The sequence below is a fragment of the Phalacrocorax aristotelis genome, chromosome 2, assembly GCF_949628215.1.
Source record: "Phalacrocorax aristotelis chromosome 2, bGulAri2.1, whole genome shotgun sequence".
NCBI classification, from domain to species: domain Eukaryota; kingdom Metazoa; phylum Chordata; class Aves; order Suliformes; family Phalacrocoracidae; genus Phalacrocorax; species Phalacrocorax aristotelis.
In genome coordinates, this window is record NC_134277.1 from 90,984,615 (window position 1) to 91,008,630 (window position 24,016).

The window sequence follows — 24,016 nt, forward strand, 5'->3', positions numbered from 1 at the left end:
TAAGTATATACTCAGTTGAGTTTCTGTTATGGCTAAATGCCTACCCATTTTCACACTAGTAAAAACCACAAGTGGTGTTTTGGCATCAGCTAACACTTCAGCAGCATCTAGGGTGTTTTTTTCCCAGCTGTTGTGATGGCTATTATTGTTTGTTATGCTAGCAGCAGTACCTTGGAAACCCAATCTAAAGTTAAGCCCTGTTGTTCCAGACACCTTACGGACTAATAGTAAGGACAAACCCCCCCCAGATTCTCACTACCTTTGACAGCTTGTGGTCTGGTTTTAAAGCTGAATGCAATGAGTAGAAAAAAGAGACAAATAGGGTTGGGAAGGTAAGATTATAAATCAGGTCTATATATAAATCAGGTCTACAGCAGAGCTCTTAGTTAATTGGCTTTCTAGCTACAATACTTAGTTGCTAAATGCCATTTGGACTCTTGCTTCCCTAAATTTACCCTTAAAATAGAGAGTGGCTGTGATGCACATCTCTTCTAAAATTCTTATCTATTACTACACATGAGGTGGTGTTGCACGGTGTGCCATTTATACTTTTAGAGGATTTTCTGTTATTTTGATATGAGTGATAAGAAAGCTTAACGGATTTTTGTAATGGTATGAGACTGGATATTCTTGCATTAAATAGAGGGTTAAAATGGTTAGGAAATGCTTTGTATATTTCAGTATTAGTTATATGTTAATTCAAGAGGCTGGCTTACCTTCTTTGTATCTTGTATAGGCATTACAGATACCTAAATTAATACTTCATATGATAGATTTATAATGTCTATCATAAATAGTTATGCAGTCTATAGGTAACAATTTTCAAAATCTTGATTCCCAAATTTTAGGACTTGTGCTCTGTTTCTCTGTACCTGATATCAACTATATGAATTGGAAAGCGGCAAAAATCTTTTCTATAATACAAAGGATAGTCTGGATGAATTTGGAAGTACAACTTAATTGTGAACATAATTGTGCTTCTTGCAGTTAATTGCAATCATAACTCAAGCAAGACAGCTTCTAACAATTGGGTCAGATTTTTAATTTTATGATCTAAATTATTAATGAGAATATTTCCATAAGCTTTCTCCGTAAAAATTGACTTCATAACAGAGAGGTCAGCTGGTCTTGTCTTCTAGCCTTTATGATTATCAGTGGTAATCAGAAACTGTTTTCTCATAAATGTGTGCTTCTTTTATGCCTCCTGACATACATACCAAATGTAGGTGGTGAATTACTTACAAGTTTATGAAGCAAAAATTAATTATATAGGTTCTAGTTAAAATTAAATTAGACTATGCATGTAGGATTAAGGAACATGAAGAGTTAAATCACAAGTATTCACAGGAATAGTGTTTAGCTTTTTATTTTTTTTCTTGAGTGATTTAATACCTTGGGAATCTTGAAAACCATATTGAGTCAATTATGGAAATCCCAATGCAGGGTACTTTTCACAGTGTGGCTGCAGTCAGAAAGAATGGTGTGATGTGTAAAGAAGACAAGCAGATCAGTACAAGAATGCATAATGCTGTTGTACAAATCAGTAGTGTTTCCACATCTGATAGACAGCCATGTTGAACACAATATATCTTGAGACTCATACAGGGATAATGTAAGAGGACTTGAGGCAAGTGGTGAGGGTGATTATGACTATAAAGTTTTTTATAAGCGGAGACTGAGAGGTTGAGATTATTTATGCAGAAGATAGATTGGAAACTTCTATAACCTGCCTCCTAAAGCAAGATTTAAGAACATATCCAGTACCATCAAATAGAATAAATTCAAAACAGATAAACAAAGTTTTTGACTTTTACCTGAAACACAAAGGAATGACAGAATTCAAGGGCAAAAAGATGATTCAGAAAGATATTTGACACCTTTTTCAATGAGACTTTTAAACAATGAACATATAGTATTTTTTTTAGAAAAGACAAATAATTTTTAAAAGAAGTGCCTGAAGCAAACATCTTTTAATAAAATGGTTTATTTTATCTTCTTGTGACGTATCTTGGCTGGCCAGCATTAGAAATATTGAGTTAGAGCCAGGATGTTGCACAAAATGGACAATTATTTTTATTCAGAATGACAGTTTCTTTTCCTATTGCAATCTGAATTAATTTGTTATCATTCCTCTCTGCTCCATTTGTCAAGAAAAAAGAATGAATGGCAACTTTGATTTTCCCCTCTGCCCCCAGAAAGTAGCTGTCATAGTCCTGTTTCGGAGATTCAAAGGGGTAAATATTTTGAAGCATCTTTCACTCACATTTAATGCTTATAATCTATGAACAGGTCTGGGACCATGGCAAATATCTCATTCTATGCTCCTTTTCTGGCATTTCACTACACTGATAAATGAGAGATTTTATATTTCACAATTTCAGGGATGGTCAGCTGGAAACTCTTACAGGATCTGTTTTATTCTAAAAAAAATCATCCCTTGAAAATTGTTCTGCTTCCAAGTGTCTCAATTTCTGTGTTAAGTCAACTATTGAAAGCTTTACCATAATAATTCAAAGAGCTTAATACATTAATAAGATTTTACTTTAAAAAACTCTTCTTTTACTAAGATTGTCTTCCCCTACTAGTCCAATTTATAGAAAAACGTCAGGTTCCAAACCCAAATTATAACCAGTCTTGACTGAGGCACGTGAATGTTGAACGAGGATCTGAATTTTGTAGATACATTTTCTCTCTCCAAAGAGATTCAAAATCCTAAATCTGATCTGTGTTAGCTGTCAAATTAGCAAGACATGGCTGTGATTAGAACTGCTTAAAGACAGAATTTCTGTTCTATGGGATTTTCCAGGGAAAAAAGAAATGTCATTCAGTTGTGGAGTTAAAAGAATAAATACTGAATTTTTTTTCCCCAGGAATAAAACAAAAACTAATTACTTAAGAGTTAATTGGAATCTGCTAGAGCCAGAGAATATTACGGTTGGAAGACCGGGTCAAGTAAAAGAAGGTGCCTTGTCCAGTCTGGTTTTGAGGTTTGGTTTTCACCCTCACAGTGAAATTTTCTTTTGCTGTTGTATAAAGTCAGAATTTCCCATGTTCCAGCTGTGCCTGTTGCTTCTTGTTCTTTCCCTGAGCAGAGGCTTTGCTCCCTGGTGATACTGGGGTCTCTGAGTGCTGCTTGAGAGCTGCTCCTGCTGCCAGGAGGTTCTCCTCATCCCCAGTGCCTGACCTCAGATGCCTTCTCACGGGGCAGGTGTGCACATGTGTGTGTGTTAACAAGCACTATTGGTCAGTGTTTCAACCCTGAGGGACAGCCCTAATAACCAACTGCTCCTCATTTGGACCCAGTACTGCTGTTCACAGCCCGCAGTGTGGTGCCTGGCAGTCTGGCCAGTGGTCCTTGCAGTCCTCATCACCCCATTTGCTCTAAGGACACTGTGGGACACCATGTCACAGGCTTTGTTAAGTCAAAGTAAACAGCACCCACTGCTCTTCCTTCACCAAACCAGTCCTGTATTCATGGTGAGCTCTAAGGTGGCCTGGTTCAACCTTACCGAGTCCCTGTTGTCTATTCCCAGTCATTTCTTGTTATTTCATATCCTGTGTGTTGTTTTATGGAGGATTTGGTCTGTAACCTTCCCAGGGACTGAAGGATGATTAACCTGTATTTACCTGGATCTTCCTTTTTTCTCTTCTTGGAGGTAGGTGTTTATCTTTTTCAAGAAGCCATCCTTGAGAAATCCACACAATGTACGCTGTGTCACCTTGAAGCCCTATCTCAGCTAACTTCCTCCTTTCGTGTAGGCCCAAACCCTAAAAGCCACAATCTCCCACAATATGTCTATTTGATTATAACTTTTCATGGCAAAATACACATAAGTTTTTAATATAAGAAAACATATGTTTATAATTCACAATCCAGTTGTGTAGAGTACAGAATTTGAGCTGTTTTGCTCAATGGCCACTCTGTCAGAAGTTCTACTTCTTTTTCTGGTTATTCACCCCCCATTTGTCCCACAGTTACCTCTTTTGGGATTAAACCTCTAGTAAACCAGAAAAAAAACCTATGCTAAGGGAAGGACATTTAGTTTGAGGTTGTTTGAAAGTTCTCACACAAGTAGTTTTTAAAATGTAATATGGAAATGTGCTTAGGGTGATCTCAATGTATAGAAGGGAAGGTAGTAAGATCATAAAATATAGTATGTCTTTGATCACTATGATAAACAGGCTATTCAGTCTTGCTACAGTGCAAAGACACTGCTATTCTATAAGGAAGAAAAGAGGCTGAAGTACCTTCAGTCTGGCAAGGCCTCAAGTAAGAGAAGCTGGTAACAGCCTGCACATACCTAGAAGGCATTAGGGTCTAAAATGGAGGCAAAGTGTTTGGTGTGTTTACAAGTGTCATAACAAAGAACAATAAAAGGAAATTAAGAGAAAGTTTGTCAGGAAAATGTCTGATTGGTGAGATGTTAATAAACTGTGGACACACTCCCATTGGAATGTTAGGGACAGCCCATGAGCTGGGGTTATGAAAAATGCATTGACTAACATGTTAGACAATTTTATCAGTCTTTATTTTACCATATGAGCAGAGAAATGAAGGGAATGCTTTTATAAGAATCCATGTCTCTAGCACCTATGGTGCTCTGTTACATACTCTGAAGATGTCCCACTGAAATCCCTGTGGAAAAGTTGCCACTGATTTCAGTCAAGGTGGATCAAGATCTTAGTGCTAATATAGGCCACGTTTGTCACAGTAATTTGTCTAGGAGCAAAGGTGCCAATGCACAAGGAATGGTTGTACCAGTCTGAGGACCACAGGAAAATAGGTGTTCAGTATTCCTTTAGCTGTGTATGGGGAGCTACAGAGAGAATGTTAGCTGAATATCTGTTTTCCCTTATAGGAAGAGTTAATTAGTTATACTGGGGGGGATTTTACTATTCCATACAGGAGAACATTGTAGGTTTATGTAGTTTTGTTTTTTCTATCAAAAAGACTATTATGTTCTATATTTCAAAATGTAACACATGAAAATTTAATTTGATCTTCCTTGTTTATCAAGAGAACTTTTTTTTTCATCTCATTCAGATATCTCACTTACAGGGGCCTCAAGTGTGCGTGGAGCCCATCTTGTTCTTGCACAGGTTGTTGCCCTTCTAATGAAGAGGTTCCATCACACTAGGCGAGACTGGAGTGGAAGTCTGTCAAATGTGCTGCTGCCTGTCCTCTTTTTTGCACTGGCAATGGCCTTGTTTAGTGTGAAGCCACTGGCTATTGATTATCCTTCTCTCAAGCTGACACCAAGAATTCATGACAATGCAGAATCCTTCTTTAGGTAAAGGGCTCATCTATTATCATCAATATCTTGAGTTCTGGTCCTTTACCCTTGAGTTCTCATATTTTAAAGACTATTTGCATTCTAGGAAGAATAATAGGTTACTTTTTATAATAACTGTTTATTTTTAAAATGTTTAGTACATTTTTATGGATTATTATGAGGGAGAGATAAAATTTCAAGAACATTGTGCAAAGGATTTTCTGGAGGAAAGGGCAAAGACTTTGGAGCAGTTTGGACTGGATAATCTGTTTCAATACCAGTCATGGCCATTTATATGTAAATGCACAAGTGTATTTAAGCAAGCCTTTGTATGCTTCATTTTAACGAATTGCTTAGGTCTGAAGCCATTTTGTTAAAATAATTTTCAAGTTTGAAGGTGTCAGTATTAACAAAGCCTGGTGCCCTTCTTACTCAACCTCCAGTTTCTATATGCTCAGCTTTGAAACAAACTAGATTTATTTATTTATTTTTAATGTACAGTATGTATAGCTCAGCTCTGAACTATTCTGTATCGAGTGCATATCGCATACAGGTCACTTTCTCTACTGGACAAATATCCAGTTATCTTCACAAACATAATATGATGCTGTTTGAATTTATAAATGAAACGTAAAGTCACTTAAACTATGCTAACTGTTAGGAATGCATGTTTATAAAGAGAAAAATGGCCATGGGGAGACATTGAGATTTGTTTAGCCATAAATGTATTGAGTTATTTTTACATGTTCGCATAGAGTTTTTGAAACGAGCTCATTTTGGTGTTTTGGTACGTTTCCTCTGCATGGATTTTATAGTTTAATTTCTGGGTAAATATGTAGGATCATGAGCCTGAAAGTTAATAAAACTAGACATATTAACATCTTTGTGTTTCCCCCCCCCCACCCCAATGGCCCGCTTTGAACAGCACTGAAGATGATAACCTAGGAAACCTTTCTCAGATTCTACTGAGATATTTCTCTGATTGGGACAACATATGCATGAATTCCAAACAAGGGTAACTGTGAATAACATAACTACTTCCTTAATTGTAAACTGTAAATATTGTAAATTCAATATTTTTTTTTCGTGTGATGTGGACTATCTTAAGCTTTTCTTGCAGCATGAGGTTAATGACAAATATGTTCTGATGAAGGAGCTGGCATCCAGGTAAAGTACATAAGTAGGCTTCATTGTTAAAGGTCTGATCCAAATCCCTTAAAAGTCAGTGACAGTTTCCCATTAATTTCAGGAGGATTTTGATCAAATCTGGTGTCCATGTGTAGAAAGGTTAGACAGTAGTTACAATATTTCTTAGGAAGCATTCCAGATTTCCAAATTTAGGAATGCAGAGTTGTGACGATGCTTTACATATCTTATTGCTGTAAACACAAGGCATGCAGCTCATTTGCTGCTTTACTTACATAGTATTTTTAGTGAATCCACTTTGATACAAATAGGTAAAATTGATATAACTTTAGACACAGCTGCCACTGTGATAAAATGCTAAGAAGGTGTTCAGGATGCCAGATCCGCTCATTACTCTGGAGATTTCTTCTGTTAAGTAATATATGCCTTTCATTTAATGCTTGTTCCTATTGTTATGATTATTCCCATTAGAAAAAATAATTCATGTTGGCAGATGGAATCTATGTCACCACAGGATTCATGCAGTTGTGTGGCTGAACAAGAGGTATGTCATTTTCTGTTTATCTATGTATGTAAAAATTGTGTGTATATGCTACGTCTAATACCTTGACTGTTCTTTTTGAAGGGTTAGAGACAGGGATGAGCACTGGCTTTGTTATGATTGGAGATTTCCTTCTGTTTCGTTTAATGTCTGGGCTATGTGTTCTGAAGTCTTGAGGGCGAGACCTTGCACAATTTTGTTGTGTGTATACATGCATGTGTATGTATGTGCATTAGAAATGGTTATAGATCGATCTGAAATAACAGGAATCAGAGATGGCTGAACCGTTCTTAGCAGATACAACTTTGTTTTAAATATGTTATAGGACTCTGCTTACAAAAAACCTCAGGTAAAACAAGGTTAAAACATAACACTTCCATAATATCTGGAACTACCCACTTTGAAAAGGGAAGAGCAGGTGATCCTAGCTGATAGAAGCTACCAGGGAACCTACATATGAATGACATTTAATTGTTAGAGTTTGGTTTTGATTTGGATTGTGTATTTGAAAATAAAACTGCCTTTGAGGAAAGAAAGGATTTTGAAAAAGATAATGAATTCCTGACCTTCTTGACTAATGAGTTTTCATGCTGACTTGCTCTGAGGTTGAGTAATAAACAAGAATGTGAAACTGTCTGAAGTGACAAATATATTTCCCTGAATGGGACCATTGTATCATCAGATAAGTTCTCTCCTTCATAAAGATATAAATATTTAGAGTAAGAATTGCATCTGAAACACAGCAATACAGTTTCGGGAAAAGTGGAAGGAGGAAACTGATTTTTTACTTTGCTGGCAAGAAACAAATTTATCTCTAATACTAGTGAGATGTATACTTAAAATTCAAGAAGCTTAAATAGAATGGGAATGGGGACTCACATAGGGAGAAACCCATTAACCACAAAAGCTCAAAGGAGAGAAGTCACTTGACAGTGGAGGCAGAACCTGTATCTGTGAGCTCTGGAAAACCAAAGCCTCTGAGAGTGAATTTTAATTTGTGTAGGGTTGAGATGTCGCATAAACATTACAATTTTTCAGTTGATATACATAATGTACTTAATAAGGCTTCTGAGATATGTGGTCTTAATATCTGTCTCCTTTTCTTTGGTTGTTAGAAATATCCCACTGAATCATTAGAAAATATCTTCCTTTATTCTTCTCTGCAGCCCATCAATGAAATTTTTAGAAGCATATTGCATTGATTAGTATTTTGTTTTCGTTTCTTATTCATCTGGTGCCTTTTTTATATTTCTTCTCAGGCACAAGTGAATAGCAGCCTTGCCTTTCTCATTGTTGTAAATCTTTCTAAACTTATATATAAGTTTTGATGTGTTAAAAAAACCACCTGACCGATTGGCTCTAATATGTAGGTGACACAATCATTTGAGATGTCTTATAAACATAAAACTACACATAATTTATTGAAAAGTTATCAAAGTTGAGAAAGGTAAATCCAGTTGAAGAGCCGTGCTGTAAAATCTACATAAAAATTAAAAAAATATAGCTAAATGTGGTGCCATTGATTTTTAAGTGCTTTACTTATTTTATGTATACCATTTTTCAGATGTGTCCAAGTTTCAATACCTCTGCTCCCTATGTGAAGAATAAGAAAGGACAGATTTTGTATAATCTTTCAGGGTTCCTTGTGGAAGAATATTTAGTGAGGTCTTCCAACAAAGCAAGGTAACCTTAAAATATCTAACTTTTGTTTATCCTTGGTGTATAAAAACCACAGTCCTTCCTGATCCAAAGCACAGACCTATGTTACTGATAATATAATGGGTAGTTGCCTTTGTCTGTTGGTTGTTATCAAGGTATAGAGTCAGGCTAAGGTAACATGGAACCCGCTCCATGGTCACTTCTCAGAGCTTCCTCCAGCAGTTGCATGCTAATTGCCTCTAGGCATACCCTGGCACTTCTTGCCACATGTCGGGTTATTTCAGAATCTCAGAGAAAGAAAACGTATATGCATACGCCAATCAGATGAACAATATAGTTTCCATTCCTCAGAGACTCAGTCAAGTAGAGGTGGATATGCTCCATTTAATCTTTTCTTTAAACTAAAAGGGCTGGTATCTCCCTGGCAAGACTTCATATTCTGTGATACCAGCCACAGAGGTTATAATATGCTATATTCTGAGGTTTACTTATGTGCCTTTACAACTCAACCACGGCCTTTGACATAAATGCAAATACTAGACCAAGTATGATTTTATCAAGGAGAATACAGTGTTAGTTATTTATGCATTAAAAAAGGTGTATCTGATTTCATCAAAAGAGAGGTAACATCTTAGGATGAAAGATTTGAGCTAGAATATCAATGGAGTAGGAAGAAATCAAGCTGTTTAGGATGTTTCTGAAAGTCAGTAATACCTCATTTGCTCACAAACCCTCCTGTTGCTCAGAGATTTCAGCTTTCAGGAAGTAAAATTTCTTATCTGAGGGAATTGCTTTGCCAGAAAAGAGCAATAATGTTCACCTGACTCAAGAGTATACTAAGCTCCTCCTTTTTAACAGAAGAGGGGTTTGTCGGGGCTGAAGTTGTACTTTCAGTTGAAAAATAAAGCATTACTGTAAATATTACCACTTTATTATTGCAAGAAAAGACTACTGAGGTTAAGGCACGTAACTTGTTCTTACTTTAATTTCTATTACCAGATATGGTGGTTGGTCTTTTGGAGGGAGGAAAACATTTGAGCTTCAAGATAAAAAATTGAATAACACCAAATCTAAGCCTCTGGCTAAGGTAAGGGTTGTATGTATGTGCTGCTTACTTATTCAGGCTCCAGACTTCACAGCACTTAGCAAATAATAAATCATCATATAAAATCCTTGATTTAGAAATTGGGAGAAAATCCCCCTGTTATTGTAGTCTGCTTCTCTGTTCATAATTCTTGAAGTATTCTCCTGTTCTGAGAAGTTTTAAATGAGTCAAATGATGCAGCTTTAGTTGTTTTTTCATGTGAACATATTTCAGAGACTAACTGAGCTCGCCTTTAACATCTTTTTTGTAGGTAGTCAGCCTAGATTTTTTTTTGTTTGTTTGTTTTCTACAAGTCAATGTCAGAATTGACAAAAGTTCATTGAGTATCTCAAAGATGACTTATTGATTCTTTTCTCATTTCTGCAGGGAATACTTTGCCACATTTCTCCCTCTACCCCCACCCCCCCAAAAAAAAAAAAAAAAAAGTAAAGATGTAGTTTCTAGGAGTAGCAGTAGCTACTTCTGCATAACAAATACGCTACCCTGTGTTTATAAGCCCCTTTTCAATTATGAGTAGCTTTCCAGTTTTTATCCCAGAGAAACAGAAGTGTGCCTTGCTGAAATTAGTCAGATTGTGAAATCTGAATCTCTTCTTGACAGTAGAGTGTACTGTCTGGCAATGCTACACAGAGCCAAAGTTTTCTGTCTGGAGCTACCTCTCAAGTCAGGAAAAGAAGGATTCTTCTAAGCTCAGCTGAAATAAAGAGCTTTTCCTTGAGGCCTTTTGGTATATACTGGAAGGATACAGTATCTCCATCCTGTGAAAACTTGGAATGGAACCTGGAGGCCAACAGGCAATTATCAGTGCAAGGGATTTTCTTTTCCTTGGGAATGCTATGGAAAGTTCTTCTGAGATCCATTGAAATGTAGACCAGTAATGAGTAGAGGAACAGCAGCCTTGGAGGAGTATTGAAGGATATCAGTGAATGGTCTTTATTTTTGTATTTGAGGCAAAACAGATTTGTTAAGAGGAAGCTGTGGACTTCCCAGATTCCAGACGAGAATATGAAAGAAAGGTGCTTCTGCATTTAAATTATTTTATGTGGGGTATAGAAACTTGATTTTATTTGCTCTTATAAAAGAAGAAGAAAAAGAACGGTGTAAATAAGGTCTATCCCAAAATCCATTTGGGACGAAGTGTTAAAACAACATACAGATATTCTCTAATCCAGTATAATTTCAGGTTTAGTTTTACAAATTTACTCCCTGTTTGCAATGCCTTTTCCATATAGTTTTGTTAAAAATCTCTCTATCTTATATATATACACCCTACCTTATTTATATTTTCATTTTGGCCATTTGTGATCTCCCTTCTACCCCCAAATTTCTTATAGCTTTGAAATCCAGTTCTATCAATCCTTCATTAGGAACTTGAAGTCCTAGAGGATTGCAATAAGATGTTTTTTTCTGACTGCTGTTTTTGTCCTGTGTATCTTTACTCATTTTAGACTCGTGTTTTGACATACCTGCACTGTGGTTTTTGTCAGGGTTCTTTTTTTTTAAATGTCTTTGGCATAGAGTTCCACCTGCCATCAGCACAGGGATAAATTATAGGTATACTGTTAGTGAGTAAGCTTCATATTTCAGACTCAAAGAAAACAGTGGAGTAGATTTATAAAGGGCACTGTGTTATCTAAAATGCCTCCTGGAAGTGGCTTTCAACTGATGCAATGTCAAATTATTGCATTAACCTTTCCGTAATTAATGACCAGGCTTTTACTTTGACCTTTCAGGTTTGTTCATGAGACAGTGAATGTACCATTTACATAGTCTTGTATCAAAGAAAATGAGAAATTTGCATTTGAAGAGACTTACTGTACAATTAATTTCATTTTAGAAAATTTCTGAATCTTTATACATTATTCTTCACTCAAAAAGCCAACAATTTTTCCAGTTCAAATTAAAAATACCTGTTCAATACCTATTTTACTTTACCTAATCATACCACACTGCATATACTGCATACATGATATATGCATTTACACAGAGAATATGTATGTGTGCATGCACGAGAGAGACTATCTCTACCACATGACAAACGTGGCTGAATAAAATAATTGATTATTGGCATTCATTGATGATCATGGCTATGTGACAGAAGAACAACTGCTCCTTAAATTTTTCATTTTGTTTTCATGACTGTATATTCTTTGGTTTCCTTTGATAATGTGGGCAAAAAGTGTTCCATAATGATGTCATAGTTGTTGTTGTTTATAACATAATTAAATATAGGAAGAACTTGCGGTGATTTTAAATAGTCCTGAAAGGGAATTTTTACTGTTTATTTGGCATTCTGAAGTATGCATTTTTCCAATCTCAAAGGTTGGGATTTGACGCTTTACTGTACAGTAATAGTATAAGTTTCCAGAGGAAGTTACATCTCTCCAGTCTAATACCCCTTCTCTCTGCCTCCCCATCATGAATGTCATCCAGCAATGCTTAGTGATTTCTCTGCCCCTCCTCACCCTTTTTCCTTGATAGGCCATAGGTTAGTGAAAATGTCAGCCTAGCATTATTCTGGAATATTAACAGCAGGTAAAAATGGTATGCAATAATGGAAAACACGTCTTTACAGAACTTATATCTAATGTGGTGAGGGGCTATGTTTTCCCTTGGGAAGGAATTTTATCAACAACGGATAGAAGATAAAATAATGAAAATAAAATTAATCAGCTGAATGTATATGTTATTCCCTTGCTCATCTCTTTTCTGCCCTCTGTAAATAATTACCTGTGTGGCACACAGGAAATATGAAAGATATTTCAGCTGGAACTAATATTTTTCCTTTTTTGTATTTTACCTTTGCAACCAATTTAGAAAAAGCCACAAGACTTTAGAAAAAAGAGCTTAAATATGTCTTCTGATGAAGTGAACAACCTCAAATGCCTCTTTTGACAGATTATAAACAATCAAATATCCAGTTTCAATTTAGTTATTTCCTGGTGGTTTGATTCAGTTACATCATGTAGCTTGAAGGAAGAATTAAAATTAATGCATGGGATATTGAAATGTATTGTTACACACAATACTCTGTTGTGTTTTTTGTCTTTTCATTTGAATATCGGTCACTTTATTGTATTTCTAAGGTGTTCTGTGAACACTTGAGACCCTAAGAAAGAACTAATTATTAAGAGAGGGAAATAGAACTGAAGATCAGACAACTTGCACTGGGAAACATAGAGAAGACCTTGGCAGGGAAACAAATCAAAGCCTGGAACTAGTGTCCAACTAAGGATAGTAGCTGGATACTACAAGAAAGAAAAACCAGAGTTATCTGCAAGTAAATTAAAAAAATAAATCTGAAGTTTACACCAGATCAAGAAGAGTCACATATTTAAGGAAGACTGCTAAATGAGAAGAGCATCAGAGTCATAAGAAAAGAACCTTTAGGGAAGTTTCCAAGAAGTAACTATAGATAGTAATTTTTAGAGATGATCTAAGAAAACTGAAATCCTTGAATAACGATGTTAAGGCAAGAAAGACCTATATTAGAAAATGTGCACTTTGCAGTATGATTCAGAATCCAGACATAAATGATAATTGCCCAGCATCAACCTGAGCTGTGCAAAATGCAGGTTAGCAAATAGGGTTTTTATTACTGATACCAAATAGGCAAATGTTAGGAATTTTTTAGCTGTGCAAACAAAAAGGGGAGATGAAAGTTTGCTGTGGAGTGAGGAACAGATACCAACCCAAGATGATTTTAAACATGTCACTAAAACTGAAAACAAACACACATAATACTTTGACCTGGTCTTCGGTATGGATAATGTGGGTTCAAAGGCACTATGATTAACATTAATGAGGCATAGAAACGGAATCGATTTCCAAAGGCACAGCAAAGCTCAGACTTCTGTATATTCAGTTTTGGGACTTATCAGGCTCTCAGCAATGATTCTAGCACACAGAAGTGTAAATTTTTACTATATTTATCATATCCGGGTGATTCTGCATGACCTGAGATTAAAGTATATGTTACAGCAGAATTGCTCCCCTGTGCTCCTCAAAGAGACTGGCTTGCCTTGTCTGCCTTAAAGTTTGTCTGTATCAATTTCTTCTATGCTTAACAAAGCACTTATAATTGCTTGTTGAAGGTAGAGACACAGCTTTGTCCTTTACAGAAGAGTTTCATACTGACCTTGTAAACAGTGCCTCCTTGATTCTTTCTCTGTCCACTTTCTAGGATTTCTTGTTCCTAGACTTTTTATGCTGTGTGTCACTCGCAGGCATTATTCAGATAAGTCTTTTTGGAATTTCAGTAATGTTCTCCACTTGTAACACTAATTTTACTTGTTTTTTGTCTTTTGAATTAAATTGGCAAATGATATTTTTGTATTGTTTTTCCTCTATTTGCTTGACCAAATGTGTGTAAAGGAAGGGACACAGTGTTCCATTAAATCAGAGAATCAGAGATCTCAATTTAATAATTAGCATAGGTGTATAGCTCCAACAGTAGAAAACAAACTCCTGCACTCTATTGAAAGACCTGTACAAATTAACTGATCCTGTTCTACCTAGTTCACCTTATTCTATAAATAGGTGCCATAACAGGAGAATTAGATATCTTTATGCAATTCTTCAAGTACGGCATTCAAGTTTGGTAACCAATTTGTTATCCACGACCAATCCAGCCCTTGTCTTTCTTTAATTTCATGGGCTAACCGTTTCAAATTCCATATTTTACTCTCTACCAGCTCTGTCTGTTAGGTTGAAACAGCACATGCCTTTAAATTCTTCACACCCATGGTTGTGACATAGTAATAAATAGTCTATGGCAGCCCTATTTTCCAAAGCGGCTTGTCTTATCTGGCTCGGTTCTTCCTGTATAGCTGATAGCACTTGAGAGTTGTAATTGATATTTTTCACTAAGGCACAAGCCAGTTGTTTTATTACATTATAATCCATAGCAACACCTACTCCTGGGGCCAGAAACATAGCTGCTGATATTTCTTCAGGATTAAAGAGCGTAACTTCCGCATCACATTCTTTACCCAATGAATGGACTGACCTTCTAAACCTACTTTCATGTCTCATGATATCGTCTGGCCTATAAAATTGAGGAACAAACCTTCCCAGAGAACAGGGACCTACAGTTGGCTGGGATATATGTGTAGGCCATTCTACCATACAGTAAGAACCACCCTTGAGGTAATATGACATGCTTGTAATTGTTTGACATGCCATATGTCCAATTACAATGTAATGTAGGCTTGGATCTAGATAAATTTATACAATTTTTAGAGAAATTAACAAACTTCATACAGCTCTTGGCTGGAAATGAATTTCCTAATCTAACCTCGAACATTTTCCTATTAAACTTCTGACTAACTTTTCCCAAAGCCTCCACTGTAGTTTCATTATATTGCAAGTTATCTCCTGCTGTGGCCCAACACAGTAGTTCCCCAGTTGGAAGCGTGGTCTGTTGGTGCAGACATACTTTATTACTGACTTCCCATTCTATGGTTTCTCCAGTTGGGCCTGTGCTGTGTATTGAAAGTGATAACGTTTCAAGGTTCTCAGAGGGGTTGGCATGCCAAAAAGGCAGGAAGTGAATACTTTAGTGACAGAATTGTCAGAGTGTAAACAAAAGTTAGAAGTATTAACTACTTTAGTGGCTAACTGTTCCCATAATTTTCCTCTGGGTCCCAGATGGGAAGATCATACACATGCCCTTCCGACTCTAAGCTTCTTTTTGGTCTATGTTTCATGTTATTGTGCTCTTGAAGGGAGTTTGCCAACTTGATTAAAATCCCTATGATCAAAAGGACTTTATTATAAGTTTTAAAATAGCTCTGGGTTAAACAAAGATAATTTGCATGACTCATTGTCAGATAGCATAGGTCCTACTGTCCCTACTAAGGAAAATACCCTTGTTCACAATACGTTATCTGTAATAGGACAAACTGTAGTTCATGTGACTTGACTGATTTTTATCTTCAAGGGTCCTTCAGAAGTAATTTTCCATTGATTGGGTGGCACTTTCTTTACCAATGTATAATGAATCCAAGGTTCAATTTCTCGTGCCTTAACTGCTGTATAAGTCATTAGGAGTACCTGAAAGGGTCCTTTCCACTTTTCTCATAATGGTTCAGAGTTCCGCATTTTTACCTATACTAGGTATCTGCGTTGATACCTATGGACAGGAGTGTCCAAGGTGAGTTGTCCTGTCAGGACAATGTGTCGTTGGAGAGTAGCAAGGACTTTCCCTAGGGAAATCAGATAGAATTTTAAATCCATTTTCCCTCCAACATTTACTTCTCATGGAATCAGTGGCGCTTAGTATAGTTTCCCATAAAATACTTCATGGGGACTAATTTTGTTCTTAGTCCTTGGCTGTATTTTGGTTCTCAGAAGAGCTAATGGTGGGGCTTGTGGCCATTTTAAAGAAATTTCTTGACATAGCTTACTAATCTGTTGCTTCAGAGTTTGATTCATTCTTTCTACTTTTCCACTTGATTGAGGCCTCCATGGGGTATGTAAATCCCACTTGATACCAAGGATCTTACCTAACTGTTGGACTGTATCTGCTACAAAATGTGGGCCCCAATCAGAATACACTCCTATTGGTACCCCAAACCTAGGTATTATTTAAGTAATAATTTAGTTACTTCCCTAGCTTTGTTTGTGCACCAGGGAACAGCCTCCAGCAATCCTGAGAAAGTATCAATCAGTACCAGGAGATATCTACAACCATTTTATTTTGGTAACTCAGAAAAATCAATTTGCCAATAATCTCCAGGGGAATTTCCTTGCCTAGTGGTCCCTGGGGGCATTGTTTCCTGTTCATGGGATTATTTTTTAAACAAATGTGGCATTTTGCTATTACAGACTTTACTATTCCAGTCATTCCCCCACAGTAAACCACTTATGCGTTTCCTTCAGGGTTGTCAGCAAGGTATATGGATTAGCCACTACTGGGTCAATATCTTGAACAATTTGATTCAAGGCTCTTAAGTCTTGAACTAATCTATATTCCTTGCCATTTTAGTTTTTTACTGGCAATATCGGAGTGTCAATTCTGATTCACAGTCTATCAGTAATCCATAATCCAAAAATTTCATTATTAATCTTTCCAACCCCTTCCTAGCCTCTCACTTGATAGGGTGGTGTTTTTTTGCTTTACCAGCTTAGTTCCAGATTTTAAGACAACTTTTACTGGTTCCACCAATTTAGACTGACCCGGGATTCCATGAGCCCATACCAAGGGTGTTACTGCATCCTCTGCTTCTGCAGGAACTTCTTCCTCTGGTCTTTCTGCATTCTGTAACATAAAAATTCTCACTTCCACAGCTTTTGATTCAAGTATCAATAATTGCATTTCTCCATTCTTAAAAGTTATCTGTACATCTAATTTGCTCATAAATCTCTTCGCATCAAGGGCACCAGGCATTCAGGCATATATAAAAATTGGTGAGTTACCCATTGTTTTCCTATTTTAAATTGTAAGGGCTGTAAAAAGGAACATTTTTCTCATTTCCCTGTAGCACCAACAATGCTTACAGTTTCATGCCTGAAATTCCCTTACATGTATTAAGTATGGAATAAGTGGCTCTTGTACCAACTAAGAATTCCACCTCATAATTCTCCAGCTTTAATGTAACCAGGGGTTCAGCTGGGGATGATTCCCCTGGTCCCCTTCAGGATTCATCATCCAAGGTCATTAGTTTGATGGCTTGTAGGGCTTGGTCCAGGTTCCCAGCTTGAGGACATTCCTTTTTCCAACGTCCCCTTTCTTTATAGATTGCACAATGATCCACAAGATGGGGTTGCACAAAAAGACGTGATCTTCCTATTCCCCTACTTCTTCCCACCCCTCAGTAACCCCTTTGTGTCTCCCATTCCTCTATATCTTCCTCCAGGACCCCCTGTTAAAGCAGCAATCAGCCTCCCTTCTCTCAGGTTTTTCCTTCAAGTCTGTCATGCCTATTTGTCTTTTTCCCTATTGTTAAAAACTGTCCATGCTACCTCTAATATCTTTCCCAAATCCCTTGAGTCTGCCGCCTCCAATCTTTGGAGTTTCTTTCTTACATCTGGGGCTGATTGCCCCATAAAGATAGAAGCCAATTAAACAATCTCTTCTGTTTTTTCCAGGGTTGAGATTAGTATATCTCCTGGCAATGACTTTTAACCGCTCCATGAAGGTGGACGGAGATTCATTTGGTTCTAGCTTAACCTCATATAATTTAGACCAATTGATTCCTTTTGGCATAGCATGCCTTATGCCAAAAAGTATCCATCTCTGATATCTTGTAAAAAGTCCCTGGGGTCCCGGTTGGTTGGGATCCCACCCTGGATCTGCAGCAGGAAAATTCTGATCTATTGTCCCCTGCAAATCCCCATTAGAATGCACCCCTTCTGCTGTTTTCAGGCAGTGCTTAACACCATCTTCTTCTCAGCATCATCTAACAACCTAATATTACTTATAAATCATTCCAGTCAGGATCTTGTGTCCTGATTATGGTTTCAAACTCCTTAGTAACCCTTTCTGGGTCTTCCCTATAAACGCCTGATGTTTCCTTCCAGGATCCTGTTATCAAAAAAGGCATTTTAACTCTTGCTGGCCCATTAATTCCAACCACTTGCTGAAGAGGAGCTTGCAAAACCTCTCCTGCTTCCCCTTGTCCTTCCCATGATCAGACTAAATCCTTTCGCCCCACTAAATGGTCTTCCCTGACCATAGCAATTCTCCCCTGATGATCCTGTGCCACCAGCCTCATCAGCTCATGTTTGACCACCCTCTTGTGTCCTGCTTACACTACTATCATCAGCATCATCGTCATGACCATCCCTCAGCCTCTGCCAGGGAGAAACCATCAGTTCCAAAACCTTTTCCTCCTCCTGTCTGCATTTCAAACACCTCTTTCCAATACTACAAGCAGAGCAACACTGTTTTAAATTCCTTCCCCTCCCCTCTTTTTCTAGTCAGGACCATAGTGTCCTGCAGAACTATTCTACATTCCTTTTCCCACCTCATATGGTTTCTCAGGGTAAAAAAATAAATCCATATACGGTACTTCAGCCCATTTACCCTCCTGCCTAAAAAATAACATCCATTATAACATAGTATTATATCTTAAGATTCCATCCCTTGGCTATTTCTCCTGATCTCGAAGAGTATACATAGATGACCTATTATTGCAATATTCTATTAGCTGTTCCTGAGTGAGGGGGTCCCCCCCAACCTTTCCCCAATGTTTTAACATATATCCTAGAAAGGATCTCTCCAAATTCTCCCTTCCTCCAAAGGCTTATTGCCCATTATAAAACAACACAAAACCACAAAGGCAATAGAAGACCAGTAAAACAACACAAAATAACAACAGAATAGCAAGAGGTTCTGGGGACTCAAACCATTTATACCTCTTTCAGTGGGACTCTAACCTACCCCTTCTATCGAAGGTTTAATTGTGCCAAAACAAATACCAAATTCCAAACCTGGGTGTCCTACAGACTTTTGTCTGCTAGGATTGAATCCTTCCCTTAGGTACCTTATTAGCTCAACCCTGCGAGGCTTTCACCATGCCTTACAGGCAGGGCAACCTTTACCTTTAATATTACTTTAAATCATTTAAGAAAAGAATGCCTTTACCTTCTCAGGGGCCTTGCTCAGAGCTCTTAGGTCCAGGAATCAGAGGTTCCCCCCGAGAATCCCTCGGTGCCAGCTGGAGGTCCTGTGATTCCATGGATCCATTGAGGTTCAGGAACAGAGTCCCATCTGTGTCACCAGAAACTGTCACCTACATCGGGAATAAAACTACTTAACACCAATGTAGTATTAAGAAGCAGGCATTCTTTATTACGGCACCAGATGCACATGGGATCGTTCCACCCAACATGCATACCGCAAGTCACAGCAGACAAAGTTTATATTGCTTAGTTATATACATATGCAGTAGATTTCCTGGAATTGTTATACATAGTTGTTCTATTTCCTGGAACTAATTATAGCACTCTCATCTTAATTACCCAAGTGTTTTAAATCTCCTAGGAGCTTCTGAAGAAGTATCAGGTGGTCCCTAGTGGTTTGCTGAAGAGGTGTTTTTTGATGTCCTTTCCATGAACTCTGAATCTTTCTTACATATACGGTCATGAGTAGGCCCATCAAGCAATCCTGTCGCAGTGTGTTACAAGATGTGTCCGTTTCAACTGGTTTTCTGACTCTTATCTAGGTGCAGATGTCCTTAATTCCTTTTACCTTGGTTTCAACTGCTGTCTGCTGCTAGGTTGTTTGCACCCCTCCGGGATGTGCCAATCACACTTACGAAAATTATGTCCTTGAGTGAATTCTTGCCTGAGGCCCTTTACAACCGTATGGGAGCTTTCAGGTCAGAGTTCAGATTCAAGTTATTTTTAATTCACAATTTCCATTCTCTCTTCCAGGTGTGGTACAACCAAAAAGGTTTCCATTCACTTCCGTCCTACTTAAATGAACTCAATAACTTCATTCTGTGGCTGAATTTGCCTCCTAATGTGGATTGGAGACAGTATGGTAATAGTTCTTCTTTAAGACTTTTATATCTTTTGAAAAGTTGTTGTTAAATAAACTAAAATAATTTTTAGTATGAAAATTTTTCATAATATAAAGTAGGATTGCAGTGTCACACATTGCTTGGGAGGATTTGAACGTGGAACTTTTAATTAAACAGAAGGTTTGTGTGAAGGATGTAGTACACAATAAGGTAAAATTTGAATTTACAGCTCACACTGTCAAATGAGTTTCCTAAAAAGGACATTCTTGTGGAATAAGTGTAAATTGGTTTGCTACACTTGGGATGTTAGTCCCTGTGAAACCACTGCTAGGGCTTGCTTAAACGGGATCGTTAATGCACAGTAGAGCATGAATTTGTAACTTTGTCACTTTATCTCCTACGTAAATACCCAGGGCTACCAAGAGTATCCTATAAATTCACACTGCAACATGATGGCCCATAGCATCCTGTTACTCAAGGAATAGGAGAGGCTGGTATATCTTATTATTGTACAAAACAAAAGAGAGTTTAGTATATTTGCCATCTGAATTCCCTGATTTAGATACCCCTGAACTGTATAAGAACCAGTTAAAATAAAAATTTTACAAACTGACTTTCCAAAAAATTACTGCAGCGAAAGAATCAGCTATTAACACAGGAGAACTTTAAGGATGTTGAAATCTAGTTTGAAATTTGGGCTTCATACTTCAGGCTAACTTCTGTTCATTCCAGTTCCCTTCATTCTTAAGTTTCAGTTGAAGAGGAATTAGTTTGGTTTAGAGAAATTTAGAAATAGCTTATGACCAATTTTTAAGAGTTTTTGAAAAGGTAGGATGGCTGTCTGTAATGGTAAAATGATTTTCATGTGTTTATAATGAAGAAGGAAGAAAGAAGATGAAAATCAATGAAGAGGGGGAAGGAATCCTGAGTATCTGAAAATAGAAATTCATTAAGAAAAGTTTCCAGAATGTCAATGAAAAAAAGAATAATTGTTTGCTTTCAAGATGGCTGGGGTTTTATTTTTCTAAATGAATTATGAGAACAAATCAAAGGTAATGTATTTCTGCAGAAAGTTTGAATGAAATGAATTCAAGTATTTTAATGAGAATTTTAAATAGAAATCAATTTTTAATCAAGTTTCCCTGCACTTCATAGATAGAACTGATGCTAGCTTGTTTTCTGTAGCATTAGATATCCCATTCTGTACCCTTACTTTTATATCTGTTGTGGAGAATTGTGGACTTACCATCCAGATTATCATCAGAGAAAATTATAGTTGTCCCAAGGACTGTGGAAAAGTTATTAAGTTACTGCATGACATAAAAACACAGTAAGCAAAACACTGCTTAATAAATGTTTGAAGTCTTGGACTGTCATCTTTACAAATATGGGCTCATTATAGAATCTTCTGGCAGAATATGTTGGCTAAGCCTCTGCGGAAATAGCGTTTATGACCTAGAAAGCAGTTTATTAATGTGTATATTTACTAGAAAAGTTCAATAAAGATGGATTGATCATGCTCTTGAGATATAATGCAGAGGGACCTGTCAGAGAAATCCTAGAAAGAGAAGTCAGGTCATCCACCTATCTGTATGTATGCGTATGTGCATGTGTCTGTGTATGTACATATGTATATGTGTGTGTGCACACATATGTGTGTGTATGTATGTGTAGAGACAAATATATATGTATATTTTATTTTTATTTCAAAAACTCAACAGTTTTCCAGTACTATACAGGGCACTTAAGATCAGTTCACTTTGACTTCTGTCTCATACTTAAGGAGACTGCTCTGACAAACTGTTTATATGATTTTCTTATTAAAATGGTAATATGCAGTCCTGTAAATTAGCAGTCAGAAGACTACATACTGTGTTTCAACACTGAAATCTATTCTTTTAGATTTTTTTTTCCTTTTACAAGCTGTTTATATGCAAGGCCAGGCTAGATCTGATAAAGAATATCAGGACAGAATATTACTGGAAATTGCTGTGAGGAAGCTTGTTAGGATGTTGCAGAAATGTAGCTTTGTAATTCTCACTTGCATTAATCTCATAGCTTTTTTCACAGGATATTTTTTTCCTGTTAACAGAAACAGTGCTCTGTGTTACTTTTAAGTGACATAAATATAATTTGACCCTTGAAAAGGGAGTGTGAGAACAGTCTTTCCTTCCTTCATAAAAAATAAATCTTGTTTTACTGCAAGAGACTTACTCGAATAGAGTAGAGCATTACCATGGATGTAAACAGAATAGCAACCACTATGATATTGAAAGAGCCTTGAAAGAGGTCAACAGCTTATTTAAATGTTTGTACAAATACTGAGGAAACCTTTCACTTAGCAGTTATACCCTGTGGGTTCTTCTTGAGCATGAACCCAGTTGGAGTTTTCCCAAGTTCTCTGGAGGAGGGAAGAGTCATTGCAGTGTGCCTAGTTTTACCTGCTTTGCTTTCAGGGACAGACCTGAAAACTTTCATGGGAGATCAGTAGTACTGGTCCCAATTTGTGATAGCTTTTAGTGATAAGGAGCTGAGAAGGAGGCTAGATGCTTGTCTAATGTTTTTTCTTCAGTCAAGAGGATACAGGGAATATAGACTCAGGATTTTGTGCGAGAGTTTGAAGGAAGAAGTTGTACCCAAGAATATAGAGGACATATGCTACCTTGCACTGATTTATATCCTGAGGGATTTGTATCTGTTCAAAAAAACTGTGAAAAAAAAAGATGAGTTTTTCTTGTGTCAGTCCAAGTTCTGACTCTTGATCATCCTGAGTACTCAGGAGCAGGAAATGATAGTTATTTGGTGATCAAAAATAATTCCTTTTTATTATTGTGTAATCTGATCTTCAAATCCTTTCTTTGAGATGGAGAGGTTTCTCCTCACCCCCACCCACCTCAGCCCCCCCAGTATGGGATTATCAGTAAACTTCTCTGTGAGGATGCTTGGAAAATTACAATGTTTGCTTCTTGCAATTTTCATGCAAAGAATGGTATGGTTGTTGAAGAAAATGTGTGTGCCAGCTGGAGTTGCATGTAAATAGATAGAGCAACAGAAGTTAGCTAGATTGATTTACGTCAGTTTATCACAGTCAATGGATCAGATGTCTATTTTGGAACACAGTTCGGAATACTCTTGTATGAAAATAACTCATCTTCTGTACCATGTGGATAGCCACCTCTAGCTTCATAATCATGTAAATCTGTGTTTCCATTATGGAAAAAAATCTAACTCATATGTTTTACAAGAAAGGAAACCAAATACATTTTGTTTTCTGGTGGGTTATAAATTCAGTGACAGATAATGGAAATGAACAAGTTAATTTAAAAAAAAAGGTGATAAAGGCTATTCAACAGAGAAGGTAAGATGTACTGGGTTTTTGTCAAAACTTTTCAGCTGTGGCTGGTCTTCAAGCTTATGTGAATGATGTTTGTATGTTTTTAAATCTTTCTGAAATGCTGCATTCCTAGAATTGGATAACGTAATTGTGAACAAATAAAAATGGCATAATGAAGTAAGAGGAATAAAAACCTAAAAGACAACATTTTTTGCTTAAGATAGAAATTCTGATCAAGTAAACCCATGTTATTTTTCACACTTAATTGTATACTGTTGAGTCGGAATGTTTTTGTCGTGCTGGAATATAGGGGAAGGGCTATTACCTACCTTCCAGAGTAAGGCTATATAAAGAAAAAGGAGTGGTAGTCATCTGTAATGATGTCTGTAAAGTACAGTGGTAAAAAAAAGTTCTTACATCATTACTCAAAGAATAGAAGTGTATCAATATAGAAAAGCCTTGTGCAATGCAGCTGCCCTATCTCAGGAC

At 37.0% G+C, this 24,016-nt stretch overlaps 1 protein-coding gene across 1 annotated transcript in view; it reads left to right on the forward strand.

The window, feature by feature from the left end:
* Positions 1–24,016, forward strand: part of ABCA13 (ATP binding cassette subfamily A member 13) — a 215,383-nt gene that overhangs the window by 122,079 nt on the left and 69,288 nt on the right. The window contains exons 36-41 of the mRNA XM_075084330.1: positions 5,045–5,291; positions 6,199–6,288; positions 6,891–6,963; positions 8,525–8,643; positions 9,619–9,706; positions 20,105–20,213. Coding sequence (XP_074940431.1) covers positions 5,045–5,291; positions 6,199–6,288; positions 6,891–6,963; positions 8,525–8,643; positions 9,619–9,706; positions 20,105–20,213 — 726 coding nt within the window. The remainder of the gene's footprint in view (positions 1–5,044; positions 5,292–6,198; positions 6,289–6,890; positions 6,964–8,524; positions 8,644–9,618; positions 9,707–20,104; positions 20,214–24,016) is intronic.